The sequence below is a fragment of the Alosa pseudoharengus genome, unplaced genomic scaffold, assembly GCF_046254945.1.
Source record: "Alosa pseudoharengus isolate Yale_2024_CS ecotype anadromous, Long Island Sound unplaced genomic scaffold, YU_APseudo_1.1 YU_APseudo_1.1_scf_7, whole genome shotgun sequence".
Taxonomy (NCBI): domain Eukaryota; kingdom Metazoa; phylum Chordata; class Actinopteri; order Clupeiformes; family Clupeidae; genus Alosa; species Alosa pseudoharengus.
In genome coordinates this window covers 21,189,847-21,204,376 of record NW_027468859.1, presented here as the reverse complement: position 1 = coordinate 21,204,376, position 14,530 = coordinate 21,189,847, and the positions used below count along the sequence as shown (strand labels likewise).

The 14,530-nt window shown below is 44.3% G+C and overlaps 1 protein-coding gene across 46 annotated transcripts in view; it reads right to left on the bottom strand.

Moving 5' to 3' along the window:
* Nucleotides 1-617: 617 nt before the first annotated feature.
* The window catches only part of nrxn3b (neurexin 3b), a 281,812-nt gene continuing 267,899 nt past the window's right edge, over nt 618-14,530 (bottom strand). For 24 of the 46 annotated variants that reach the window (XM_076272014.1, XM_076272019.1, XM_076272008.1 and 21 more), the window contains 2 exons: nt 11,516-11,594; nt 618-1,904 (listed from right to left, as the gene is read on the bottom strand). In XM_076272014.1, coding sequence (XP_076128129.1) covers nt 922-1,904; nt 11,516-11,594 — 1,062 coding nt within the window. In that variant the 3' untranslated portion in view covers nt 618-921. Of the gene's footprint in view, nt 1,905-11,506; nt 11,595-14,530 lie in introns of all 46 variants that reach the window. The other 22 variants (XM_076272045.1, XM_076272041.1, XM_076272044.1 and 19 more) reach the window with 5 other exon arrangements.

The window sequence follows — 14,530 nt, the reverse complement described above, 5'->3', positions numbered from 1 at the left end:
CTTATAAGAAATCAATCTCGATGCCTTGTGTGGCTGCCAAACCCTTTTCTCCTGACCAGTAGAAAGAAAGTGACCCCTAATCCTGCATCCAAACAGAAAAAATTTGACAAACTGATACACTGCCAATACTTAAATTGAGAACTGTACTGTTATGTCTGTCATGACTTTATGCTCTCTTCCCATCAAAATATATCTGTATATATTTATAGTGAAAACGAGACAAAACAAACAAATAAAAAACATAAAAGAAATCAACAAAAAGTGAGTGTGACAACTCGGATCATCACACTCTGCATTTTATTCTTCTTCAGTGGGAATTGAGCGTTTTTTTCTTATGGCAAATTGTGCTCACTTTCCATTTTTGTTTAACATCAGTTCTAATCCTCTTCACTTTCTCGCTTCTCTCTCTGCAAAAGATGCCAGCATTGTATCACACACATTTCACATGCATGCCCAAAATGGCTGATGATCATTGTTGTATTTTACAGAGTTACAATGGACAAGGTTTTTTTTTTGTACTTTTCTTTTTTTTTTTATGTGGTCCGTTGTTGTTACTTTTGATGCCAAGGATCAAAGATCTCTTGAAAGTCACTCGGGGATAAACAATGTAACAATGAGATATTTTACACTGCCAACTTCTGCAACCAGACCAACCAACCACACGATAACACAGGTCCTCAATGTGCCTATTTGCCTTCTCTATATGCTTACCATAGTAAGTGTGCTTGAAATCACAGTACATCATTGTTCAGTGACTCATCAGTTTTGTGAGTTCTCAGTGGGCTTTTAAAGTGAAATTGTAGCTCCCAAATCTGGTACTGCAATTTTTTTTTTAAACTCACGTTTTGGTTCCACCTGTTTGTTTTCTAACACCACACTGCTCTTTTTGTCCACTGTTGCGCTATTGAACTTGTTTGTTTTTTATACATAATACTCCTTGTCCTTGTCTTTCGGTCTCTTGCTGTTGGCACCCTTGGCACTGGACTGTTTGTCTTTTACCACTGCACCGTTGGTCTGTGCAGAGTTGCTGATGTAGTTCCGTGTCTCGTCCACCTGGTACGAGCCTTCGTCCCGGTTGCGGTACTTGTACATGGCGTAGAGGAGGATGAGGATGCAGAGGGCGGCGGCCGACACGATGCCCACCACCATGCCCGTGGTGCTGCTGGACTCACGGATGACTTCCGAGGCACCGGGGGGCACCCGCCGGATCCCCGGCATGGTGGGAAGCGGGATGGGCACGTTGCGCAGCATGGGCGAGGTGATGAGCGGGCCGCGGGGCTTGGTGCCGTCCACGTCGTAGGACGTGGGCAGCGGGAGTAGGACTATGTCCGTCTGCGGCGGCGGCGGGGGTTTGACCTCGCGGTTGTTCATTTTGCCGGCTGGGATTTTGGGCGGCGTCTCGGATAGCGGAGCGGACGCCACCGTCGTGCTCCGGAGGTCAGGCAGCGCGGGGGGCACGGCCGTAGTCCTGCCGACCTCCGGAGCCACGCTAGGCCTAAAGTCCTTGGTCTCCCACTTGGGCGCGTGGGCTTTGTAGCCGCCATCATAGGCCGACGTGGTCAAGATCTTATCTGTTACCAGGGAGAAGGTGGTGTAAAAATCTTCATCGTCAGTCGGGGGTAGGCTGGAGTCGAATGCCTCCCCAGAGCCAAACCCCGATATCACCAAGCCATCACCATCATCATCACCATCATCATCATCATCATCATCACAATCATCGCTGCCTCGGTCCGACAAGCAAGGTACCCCCGCCTCAGTAGGAATGGACAGGGACTCTTTGGTGGTCTCGATAATGGTGAGGATAGGGCGTAGGGTTGGGGGAAGGGGGATGTAGGGAGCACGGGTTGAGACAAGAGGGATATCTAGGGGATCCTCTACTAGAACGGGGATGACTAACTCCCCTCCTGTGGGACAAAGGGAGAGAGAGACAAAGACACGTGTTAGAGGACGGCCAGGCTTTACACAACAGTCCACACTATAGAACACACCAAACAGAAAGACTAAAGCAAAAAATGACAAACCAAAGGTAAACAAACAATGACCAAAAACACTATTCTACACAAATGCAAAATCCACACCTGCACAAATAAAGTTCAAACAGAAAAGAATGCGGAAAGGATTAGAAAATAAATAAAAATACGCATCAAAAGGCTTCAAGGGATATGTAAGGTATTGTGCCTAAATATAACTATTATTGCCCTGCAACTCCAAAGAGACTATCAGTAGAGACTATCAGTTTGAGTACTACAGTATGTAACTCCATAATGGCATCTACAAAACAACACCAGGCATAATACTACTGTATCTATGTAGGCCTATTAGAACAAGTAATTACTGAATGGAACATTTAATCTTATGAATCTTTATCAATCATATTACATTTACAATGTATTTATTTAATTTACATTTTAAAATACAAATACATTTGTTGTTTAAAGTCTAAATCTGTGCATGAACTACTTAGTAACTACTTAGTACAAGCCACTTTTTGCCACTTTTATGTACAACGTGTAGGTATGTACTGTATGTCACAAAGAACTCCTTAATTCCAGAGACTTGAGGGATTATTAGGTGCTTTGCTAGCCTCTCAGGACAGTTGTTTCTTACCTCCTAGTTCTGCTGTTGTGTGGACTAAAATACCTGCACACATGGGGCTAGCTTTCGCTCACTCTTCACAAAACCGATTCGGCAGGTTCCCTCACAGACCCTAGTCTTTTGCCTTTTGACAGGTCTTATGTGGTAACCACAATGGCATTAGGTCAGAAAACACGTCAACAACACCTGAATGTTCAGTAATACGTAGAATCAAATTTTGTTGTTTAGTTTTTTTTTAATGTGAACTAGGTTGCCATGGTGTTTCTTACTTGCATTAGAAAACCGATCCTTAGTTACAACTTTTACTTTTTGTTTAAATTACATTGAGATATGCAGCTATAAAAACATTCAGATGGTCATTGATACCAGTCCAACCCTCTGCCATAGTGTCCAGCTTACACACTGCAAAGGCTTACAAACAAAGGGCACTACAAGGCAATGCAAATGTCTAAGAAGGAAAGGAAAAGAAAAACAGAAGTTCAACGTAAAAGAAAGGAAATGCAATGCAAAACAAATCAACAACCAAACTCAAAGCAAAACCTGGAAACATTCGCAAACCATAGGCACAGATTGAAAAAGGGTTAGTAAATACGATTAAAAAAAATCAAAACTAGTCAGTTTTGAAAAAAATAATAATAATAATAAGAGCCAATAAAAAAAAAGTACTCATCAAAGGAAGGAAGCATACCATATTTTTGTAACTTACATCAACAAATTGCCCGCATGATTTTGGCAGGAAGAAAAAAATTTACAAAAGAAAGTTGTGTAAGAATGCCTTTTGGACAAGTGTGGTTAGTTTGTGAGATTGTTGTTATTAAGCAGTACTTTAATTTATTTTTTTAAATGATCTCTCTCTTGACAGGATGGCACTGGGAGGCAACAACACATACATCCACACACCATGACATGAAAAATAAACTTCACCATTCTGTTAATTAGTTATTTTTTCCTCTTTCTTCTGATAAATAACTTTTTTACAAAATGAAAACTGTACATCTATGATATTTTAATAGATAATCTCAATTTTTTGCATCAGATATGTAAATCTGATTATTAAATCTTTTTATAATGTATTATTTATTTATTCTTTTTTTCCCTTGACATTAAAATGTTCTTTTTGTTTTGAAGAAATGTATGACTGTACATATATCATCGCTAAAGTGTTTGGGGAAGTGAGGGCCAGGAGGGTGGGGGAAGGGTGGGGGAGGGAGAAGGACCTATGAACATACTAGGTAGGAAATGACAAAGATGGGTGAGAACGTGTACATCAGTTGCCATGTCCATGTAAAGGCGGCACGAAGCGGTCGGGCTGCGTTAGAGCTTTTAGCTGTAAGGAAGGGATGGGGATATACAGACAGTGAGCATATACATGCCCATCCACAAGAGAAAAAAACAGCACTCTCAACACTGACAAGTCTTACAAACCCTAAGCTGCAACTTCTTCACCATGCAGTTTATTTATTTATTTATTTATTTTTTAAACACAATTCATCTGGTCAATTGAGTTTTACTTTTTGGAGGAGAAGTGATCAACTGCAGATCTTGAACTTTTTTATAAAGAAGATAGTGGTGAGGGGGTTAAATTGGACCATCCTCCTCTATTTCATTCTTGATGAACTGAGGAAGTTTGGAAGTTTTAGTGTAGCCAATCAGTAATTGAGTTTGGGGTCGTCAATAGAGCCAATCAAATTAACGAAACACCATCCATCAAGAAGAGAGAGAGAAAGAGACCAAGACAGGAATAACAATGTATAAGTTTATCACAGAATTGCCATATTTAAATCATCATAAACCATTAATGTTCATTTCTTATTACTTTATGGAAATCAGAACAACATAAATGTATATACACACACATATGCATATGCATATATACGGATTTTAACACACAAGCACATTTTTAGGAAAGCAAATGGACATAATTTTGGGACTCACACTATCAAGGGGGAGGAACAACCAGAAAGCACACACTGAGGTTAACAAAAGGAGAGGAGGGACACACTGACTTATCACGGTCACCACCTTCAGCAACTAATAATCACAAGGATTATTAGTTGTCTCCAGTGTTTTTGTGTGTTTGATTGTTTACAAAAACGTGTGTTAGTACTGTACGTTAATAAAGACAGGACAGGGGTGCAGTCTGGATGTACGTCTTGGAGGGGAGGGAAAGGAATTTTTTATTTTATTTGTTTGTTTGCTTTGTTTAATTTCATTTTGTTTGGGATTTTCACTGCAAGGTTAAACCATGCTCTGAATAAGTTGCATTTAGGGAGAGTAGAATAATGTCAAGGCAAGCTGGGATCTACAGGACTGGCTCACGTGCCCCACTACAGTGGAGCGCCAAGGGCTGTGGGCTGTATCATTAGACAAGCACTTTTAACTTGGACAAACAAAGAGACCCAATTTACATTGTCACCTAATTAATTATGTTATCACATTATTACAGCTAACTGAAATTTAATAGGGCTTTAAAAAGTTAATAAGTGTATTATTTGGTAAATATTTCATCTTGTGTCATTATATAACCAACAGCCTTCGCTAGACAGATAAAACAATATTCCAAGGAATTCCACAAGAGGACATGAGCAAAAATTCATTCAGAACCTGATTAACTGTGTGCTGTCTGCACCATGTCTCAGGATGTACATTATATATAAAAAAAACTATAAATCTACTTCTGCTCTCTGCTTTCCTCCCTGTCTCTTTCCCAGACCCTCCCTTCCCCATCTCATCACTCCCTTTTCCGTCTCATGCCCAGGCCCCTCTCTTCTGAGTTGGCTTCATGTTGTATGATGTCTCTCTATTACTATGGGATTGTTTCCTTGCCAACTTCGACTATGTGCTTATTCTCAGAGGAGCTCATGGAACCCAGGCGCACCTAAGCCTCTTGAGACCATACTAATTGGAAATTGTGATACATAACTAGGTTAAAACTAAATTGAATGAAATTGATCTCAGAAGCTTGATTGTTCAATTGCTTTGTGGGGGTGCACTGCTTTGCAGTCTGCATCCACTCAACTGACACGGCACATAATTAATTAACAATCGACGACAGGGGCTGGCTGAATGGATGAAAGGAGGCTATTGACTTGATGACAATCTCTTGATGGCAAACACACCCATGGCAGTGGTGGAGAGAGTGTTCAGCTTGCTGCAGAACTGTGCCATGGGAATGGTAGTGTGCACTTGCTTATCAAGTCCCTCTGGTTTTAAAAGGCTGAATCTACGAGATCCAGTCTGTTCGTGTGTTTAGCCTGATACAAGCATGGCTCAGTGACTCATGACAGAGTTGACTATCGAGCCAGCTGGAGGCATGCAGAGTAAGGAATTTCAATGGTGATTTTCTCTCCTTTCCTCTTTCTCTCTCTCTCTCTCAAAATTCACAAAGCACCTCTCCGTTATCATGAGCTTTGTTTGCCAGGGGGTTGCGCTGGTGTCTCAAAGTGCTCAACCTTGTGTTAGCTTTGCTGCTAAGTCAACACATCCCCTGCATCGTAACATAGCACCCTGGTCACACACGCTACTGTTAAGTTGCAGGCTGGAGAGGAATGAGACATACAGGACCTCTGTGTATACACAATGCAATCCCTTATTAGCTCTTAAGCAAGCACCACTAATGTTGAAAATATCTCCTGATCAAACAGGAAGCCATCCTTCTGTGTGTTTGTTCACTAACAACTGATTTGTTTTTCCAGCCAGTGAGGGTGGAAAGAGTTCTGTTATTCTTTTTTTTTTTTTTTTTTTTTTTTTTTGGCCTTTTATGCCTTTAATTGACAGGATAGTGGAGAATGACAGGAAGCGTATGGGAGAGAGAGCAGGGGTGGATCCGGAAAGGACCACGGGGCGGGTATCGAACCCGGGTCGCCGACGTACGGTGCAGGTGCCCCAGCCAGTTGCGCCACGGCTGGGGCCTAAGTTCTGTTATTCCTACCAAGAAACTCGTGGAGCAAAATTCCTGATAGCCTTTCTATCTCAACGCGTCTTTTTCCTGAAACCAAACACTTCAGGGATACCTCTCTTAAAGTTGTCTGTTAAGTGCAAAATGCACCTATCCCCGGGTGTGGTCACGCAGTGTGAAAATGTCACAATGTCAACAGGAGGTCCGCTAAGCAACATTTACATAAAATGTCCGGCTGCACACCCACCCAATCCCTCCGTACACACAAAGGGGTTGGGCTGCTCAATCCCAGGGGAACAGGAGACTCTCCAGGCACAGCCTGCCATCCGTGGTCTATTCTCAGGACCAGGCTGGTGTTTATAGAGGCTCCCAAACGTGGATGAATGGCCCGGTTGCGCGCGTGCATCTGTGTGTGTGTGTGTCTCTCTGCTGGGGTTTAATTCCCTGATCCTGTGAAAGGGATGCCAGGACCCTGGCCTTGCTGTGCAGAAAAAGAAAAGGAGCAGAGAATCCCTTTGTGGTGGAGAAGTGTGTGTGTACGCCAGGCCAAAGCCTTCTCCTGCTGCTGCTGCACATCGTTTCACCTCAGCCTAAGCTCTGATGAGTAGGTTGGAGATTAACCACCCCCCCCCCCCCACACACACACACACACACACACACACACACACCTACCCCACTAACACCATGTGAGGGGGCACATGAGATTATCATAGGGATAGCACTCGTGGGGCTGCCACTGTCAGCACACCGTGCAACCATGCAGGGCATGTGACATCCCACACTTTCACTCTGGGGTCAGAGATGTGGCCGACAACTGTCCAGCCTGCTGGGACCTCATGCTGGGCACAGTGGAAGGGACACTGCAGGGCATGTCACCGTCGCCAGCTGTGTGAGAAATGGGACTCTCGTGGCTTCAGAGGTTGAGGCCATGACAGAGTGACTTCACCCGTTATGTGCAAGAGGAGGAGTCCACTCACTGCAGGACACAGCGTGTGTGTGTGTGTGGGTGCAAGACAAAGAGTCCACTTACTGCAGGACAGTGTGTGTCTGTGGGCATTTTGGTGGCGTAGAGCGGGCGGTGTGATTTGATATGCCATGTTGCAGATTGCTCGTAATCCTTCACTGTGTCCCTGGGCGCACCCCTGCAGTTTTAAATTGGCATCCTTGGGACGCGAGTCGTGAGTCCTCCCCTACACGGCCGGCTTGATTTGTTGGGGCCGAGTCGCTTTGACTCGGCCCACCTCCCCCTTGTGTGCTTCACACACACACACACACACATACACGTCATCCAAATAAGCCGCTGTAACTGATCTGAGACCAGCGCCGAAGCGACAGCAGGCTCACCGGGGCCTGAGGAGAGGCGACGCGGCTCATGCGCCCTCTGAGGGATGCGTTGGGAGAGTGGCCTCACATGTTTTACACCTCACAGCCCACTCATCGGCTGTCTCGCGCCATCCCTCTTTTCCATCCCTCCTCCTCCTCCTCGCCCCCATGGCCACACATTCACCCGTCTAAGGGCACGATTGTTAATCCTGACCTCGCACCCTAATGCCATTTCAGCCAGCCCTTGGGATCAGCTCCCGCAGAACTGTGTGTTCCCCCCCCCCCCCTTCAGCTCCAATACAAGGTTACTTAGAGTTTACAACTCATCGAAGACCAACCCAGGCAGTAAAACTGATGGTGAGAATTCATCGACAAACTGTCTGGGGCTGCGAGGACAAAATCCGCTGCACATCTTCGTGAGCCGTCCGATTAATAATTTGGGGTGACAGCCCGAGTGTTCATTAAGCATGTAGTGATGGTCAACAGTAATGAGAGCCGTTTCACTGGGCACGACTCGTCTCCGTGGATGTCTCAATGCTTTCCGCACTGAACCAGGGAGAGAGAGCGAGAGATGTAGCTTACACATTTATTTGCATTTTATAACAGCATTTGTAAATTTCCAGGAGATAGTGCTAATTAAATAAATGGTTTGGTTAAAAGTCTTCATGTCAAGAAGCCTGGTCATGTTTTGCTCTCTTTTTTTTTTGCTTCCTCTCTTCCTGACCTACCCTCACATTTGTAAGCCCTCTTGTGGAATCCCCTCTGGATCAAGGGTAGGTCAAACAGTTTGTACTTGACACAGAACATCATGAGACGCAGTATTGCAAGACAAAGACGAACATAAGAAAGGTACAGTACAAAACACACACACATACACACAAACACAAAGCACGCACAGGAACACAACCACGGAGACGTCACCAAAGCACAAAAAGGCTGTAGCGTGAAAATGCTACAGCAACACACACAAACACAATCAGAAGCACGGGACACATAATCACACACACACGACACAGGGTTAGCCAGAGTGCATTATGGATGGAGAAGCGCGCAAAATGGTGCCAGTCACGTCCATGCATTAGCAGATGGAGATCTTCCGGAGGTTTTTTAGTAGGGCTAGCTACAGTCAATGCATGCCACAAATGCTTTGGGTTTCATTAAGAGCAACAAATAGAATAGAAAAACAGATATACTTTGTGGCAATAAAATTCTTTTTTATGCCATCTGCATTCAAACAGACATGTATGTGCAGAGAGGCTGAGGAGAAAAAAAGTGGGGACAGGATGGGTTGGGGGGAAGGAATCATTCTTTCACACACAACTTTCTTGAGACAGAATGGGGTTGCCTGCACAAGGCCAAAAATAAAAAATAAATAAATAATAAATCAACAGATGATGGCAAGAAAAGATTTTGTTGCCTTTTATTTCCTGTCGTATCAAATATGGGGGAAGGAGGGGGTAAGAAACGAGGGATGTTGTTTTTTTTTTAGTTAGGCCAAATGGCACAGAAAAAAAAAACAAAAACAAAAATGAGAATCTTTTTTTTTTTCAACCACCAAAATTTCATGCGGCACAAGATGAGGTAAAACGAGAGGATCAGCTTTTTATCCCGGAGAGATGGATGTACAGAGACAAAGAAGTCCAAACCAAGAGCCCAAACGGAAAACCCAAATCACAGAGTATGGAATGTCAAGTGGGAGAAGATACAGAGGGGGGAGATGTTTATGTAAACCTCAATATGGGGACGAGGATGGGGTACTGGACGTCAAAATGTATAATAATATAAAAAAAAAGGAATGCAAATGAAACCAATACATGTCATGCAACTGTCCATAATCTGAAAAGACTGGGAGGAGGAGGGCGGGGCTACCAGAATGAGGATATGAATTTCTGTGTCAACATGAGTGTATGAATGTAGTATGCAGACAAATGTACTTGTCTGTTCTGCTTAAATGAGAGAGGACAGGGTACTGTGTACTAGAACCTTGCTTTATAACAGTATCCTAATTCCAAAGTTTCAGAGCACTTGGGGCTGGCACCTTGAGCAATGGCTTTTTAAAGACAAAAGTGCAGAAAAAACAAGCTATAGAGACAAAACAATCCGCTGCAGTCTAGCCAGTTGCCTCATATCTTTCGTTGTTATTAAAGATAGTGCCCCTGGTCAATAATAAGGTCAAGCAAGTAGACGTTGTTTTAAAAGTAATGAAACTTGTCTTTGTTGGTAATAAAACAACAAAAGGGGATCACGGACTGAATATATAATAAAGGACAGCACATGATCTGCCAAGCATTTCTCATTAAGAGGAAGAAGAAAAAAAGTGTGGCGGTGGTTAATTCTACGTGAGGAGTAACATGAGCAATGATTCATTGTCTTAATTGTTCTTAATTGATTGTAGGAGGTGAAAAGCTGTGAAAACTGGGCATATGCTTTGCAACACATGGAGCATACTTAGGCAGATTACAAGCGTGTTAATTAGGCTAGGAAGGCATTCTGAAGGACAGCCCGGCAATTAAAAAGCTTTCGCCGCACCATTACTGGCAAAAGGGCCAACGGAGAGGTTGTCATAAATTAACCAGCCTGTTGCTCCACGCCGGATTTGCAACCAACTCGCCGCTGTGGGCATCACATAATTACAGCTTAACCGTTTCAATGGCAGCTCATTGCGCAAGTTCAGTAGAACAGGGTCGCGCCCCAAGTGCTTTTTCAAAACAGGAGACGTGTTGCACGTCAACCCCGTCATTAGCTTAAAGCCTGTTGCCTGTCTCGCCTCTGACGTCCATTTATAACAAATAATATACAAAAGAAAAGAAACAAAAAAGAAAGTAGAAAAATCACCTTCACCTGCTGAGAGACTATGTGTAGGGGGACACAATGCACACAGAAATTCGAGGATATCTGTTCTCTATTAGAATGTTTCAACGCAAGGCAAGCCTCTGACGTAAAGGAGACAAAGGAACACACAGGAGAGGAGAACTGGTTTCCGTTGCAGTTAGTCTGCTACAGTACATATCACAGTATCTATGCTGAAAGCATTTTTGGTTCCTTTTCCAAGAGTCTCAAAATGTATCCTCTGTCGAGTGAGGCGCATACACACGCACGCACACGCACACACACCAAACGCACTGGCAAAGGTCAATCGTGAACAGGACAGATACATTTTGAAGCATCAGTGCGAACAACATGGAGCTTGATACTAATTTTGTACTTTTGACTTAAAGTTCCACTCTCTTTTGAATGCAGAGAGGACAAAATTAGTATAGATGCAATGCCATGTTTGCAACGTTAGGCCCCATAGTCAAGTGTAACTTTTTAATAATCTAATTTTGACTTGTAAAAAGTATGGTACAACTATAGCACTATATCTAAGTGTACTGAGATCTAGGTATGTGCTGGTGAATATCTAGCACAGCTGAATTTCTGTGAGGATTGTGGACACTGCGTTTCTTCTCTGAACTCATGAGTGCTTAAGGGAGTTTCAAAGTTAGCACGCTAATCTAACATGCCTTTAGTAATGCTTTGGCTGGAGCCTTTTGAAGTTACACTTTATGTTCTCATGGGGCATGATGCTTTGAGGAGTAGGTCCTCGGTTGCAAATCAAAAAAATAAATAAATAATAAATAGAAGAGAAAACGAAAAAAAAAGTTTCCAAATCAAATAGACCAGATCGAAGCAAGCACACACTCAACACACCCATCTCACCTGCGTGTCCCGAATCGCACTCCTCCAGGTCCTCGTCGTCACTGGAGCACTCGGCCGACGACACGATGTCATCCGTTGTCTGAGGTCCAGACGGCACCGTGGACAAGAGAGGAGAAAAACAAAAGCAACAGAACAGGAGTTCAAGTACAACATACAGAAAGGAGACAGCTATGCAGAGCATACGGCACCAGAGTGAATTTGCGTTCACCATTCGGATGGTTATGGGAGCGGATGTGGAAGGGTCTTTGCTGCCATTCTCTATTATTGCACACATCTCATCATCCTGCCAGGATGGCATTTCTGCACCATCCCATCCTTACCCCTACTGCTCTCTGCAGCTGATTATTTACAACCCCAGCCTTATGCAACCCCCCCCCCCACACACACACACACACACACCACCTCTGCCACCCCCTAGCCATCCTCCCTCATCAGTGTGTTGTGACTGACCATCAGGGTCCCAAGGAGAAGCGGAGTGGGGGGCTGATTTGTGTGCAGGTGCCACACTGGGAGATCACCACCACCCACCCAGCCGCCACCCACATGATGATTTATTTGCCCCCCCCCCTGACCCCCACCCCACCGTTCCCTCTCTGGCACCAAGCTGCTCCGTCATATTTCACCTTTTTTGTGTGTGTGGGAGTATAAGTTTGTGAGAGAGAGAGAGAGAGAGAGACAGAGAGAGAGAGAGAGAGAGAGAGAGAGAGAGAGAGAGATAGAAAGAGTGTGTGTGTATGTGTGTGCATGTGTTTGTGGAGGGGGGTTGGTTTGATGGGGTGGTAGGTTGGGGCAGGGTGTTTATTAGCGTGGATCGGCGGTGCGATAAAATAAGCCCTGTCACAGAGCAGGGTTATGAAATCACAGCGCTGATTGAGTTTGCAGTCCTGGGTGAGAGGGTCCAGCCTCTAAATATCATTGGCTTTGACAGACTAATGAAACAGTGCTCCTGAGCCAGGCTGCCCAGGAGAAAGAGAGAGAGAGAGAGAGAGTAGAAGAGAGGGAGGGAGAGAGAAGGAGTGAGAGAGACAGAGTAGAAGAGTAGGGAGAGAGTTTGAAAGGAAGTCAGAGAAACAGGAGAAGTGAAAGAGAGACAGAGAAAGAGTGCAATGAAGAAAAAGACAGAGAGAGAGAGAGAAATATGAAAGCCACTGTGTAAGACACTGAGACATTTGGTGCAGTTAAAGAGTCCATTTGTTTGATTGTATTCACCGAGTGTCCAGATGAAGAAGTGGTGAATGCTGCGGTGTGGTCAAGGCCGGAGGCACAGCATAGACCTATGGCCCAGAGTAAAAAATGCTCTCTGTCTGCAAGTGAGCCTGAATCACCCATACTGTAGAGATTTTTTTTAAAGGCTTGTGCTTGTGCTCTTAGAGGTTGGAGGCATTTTTTGGGTAGGGGTGGGGGCTTATTACCCAAAGATGGTGACTTACTGTACTGAAGACCGAAGAACTTTCGAGAGCACTAGCAGTGCTTGAAGGTAAATAAATACCTAAATACCTTGACTTCAATGTGACCTCTCAAAAAAACTACTCAGGCAAAGACCAAGCCTTATAAGCTGGCATAGACCACACAGAGTAAGACCTCTCAACAGTAGCTGGCTTAGCAGGTGCAAAGGTTAGTGCTTCCAAGAGAAGGGAGGTCTTCGGGGGCATGGGGGGGGGGGGGGGGGTGCCTGAAGAGGTGTTGTTATTGATTCCTCACAAACACTCAAAATATGAGCCCCCACTGATAAGGATGACACAAGATGTCAGCCAAAGAACAAAAGCAAACCCAAGTCAGAGACGATGGTAGCGAGGCAGTTTTAGATTAGATTATTACGCCGGGGTAAAGTCATAGCTTGCGGCGGTCTGAGACAACGCACACACACACACACACACACACAGCATACGGTGGGTGTTGACACGAGGCCGCAGAGGTGATTGAATTATGTCGGCGCTGGCACCACCATGCCCTCCAGCCCCTCGGCCGCCTTTATAATAATTCTCTCAGAGCGCGGGGAGGGAGAGAGAGGCGAAGCAAGGCCGCCTGTTTACTGCTGTGTAAAATCACCCGGGAACCTTGAGAGATGTGGCACGTCGTGACTGGCCCGGGAAGCAGAGTCAGCACAACACTTCTCTCTCTCTGTGTTTTGTTTGTATGTTAGATAATCTATATGACAAACCAATGTCAAAATGCCCCTTAAGTGTACAAAACAGTAAGAGTAAAGCCTGTGATGTCTGTATTTAAGGCAACGCTCCTGTTTTCTCATTGCTGGGTGGCATGTTACCTGACTTCACCTGCGTACCGTTACATCCGACAGATCCGCTGAAAGAAAAAGCTGGCATAATCTGACAGCTAACATTACACAAGGTGTCCCTAAGGATCAAAGTCCCAAACACACAAAACCACAGCTAAAGAACAATTATGATGACTTTTATCAATGCAGTCCAGCTGAGAATACATTATCCCACTTACATAATTAGCACAAGTCCATGTTATATCTGGGTAAATTGCATTGCATACATGCCATGATCATAGATTTATCTTAAAGCATGCTTGGTTGTGGCATAGTTTTCTTTCAAGAGTTGTTTGTAGGGCCATAACGTAACTATTTATTTTGCCAAATGTTATGGCTGCTGTTCTCCATAATATTAAAGGATAACTGAACTGAGGCTCTGTATACTTTTTTAACTGACATCAACCAGTCATAAACAATGTTTTTTCCCCCAAGACTGTAGGTGTTGTCATGGCGCATAAATGAGAGAGCCTGGGTGACAGTTTTCTCTAAGGAATACCTTGTCTTTCTCTTATCTCATCTGATGAAAGACCTCCAACATAATACCTTCCCTAATCTGTCGTCTCCGTGCAACACATGTGCAACAGGGACAGAGTGAGACTGCCGGAGCAGATTTCAGCAGCAAGCTTTTCAATGTCATAAACATCCTCGCAAAACGCCTCTCACTTCTGTACATGCATAGTGAAGGCCAATGGGTCAACAGCTGCTTTTGAGCCATGAATTTGCTAAGCATGAAATGC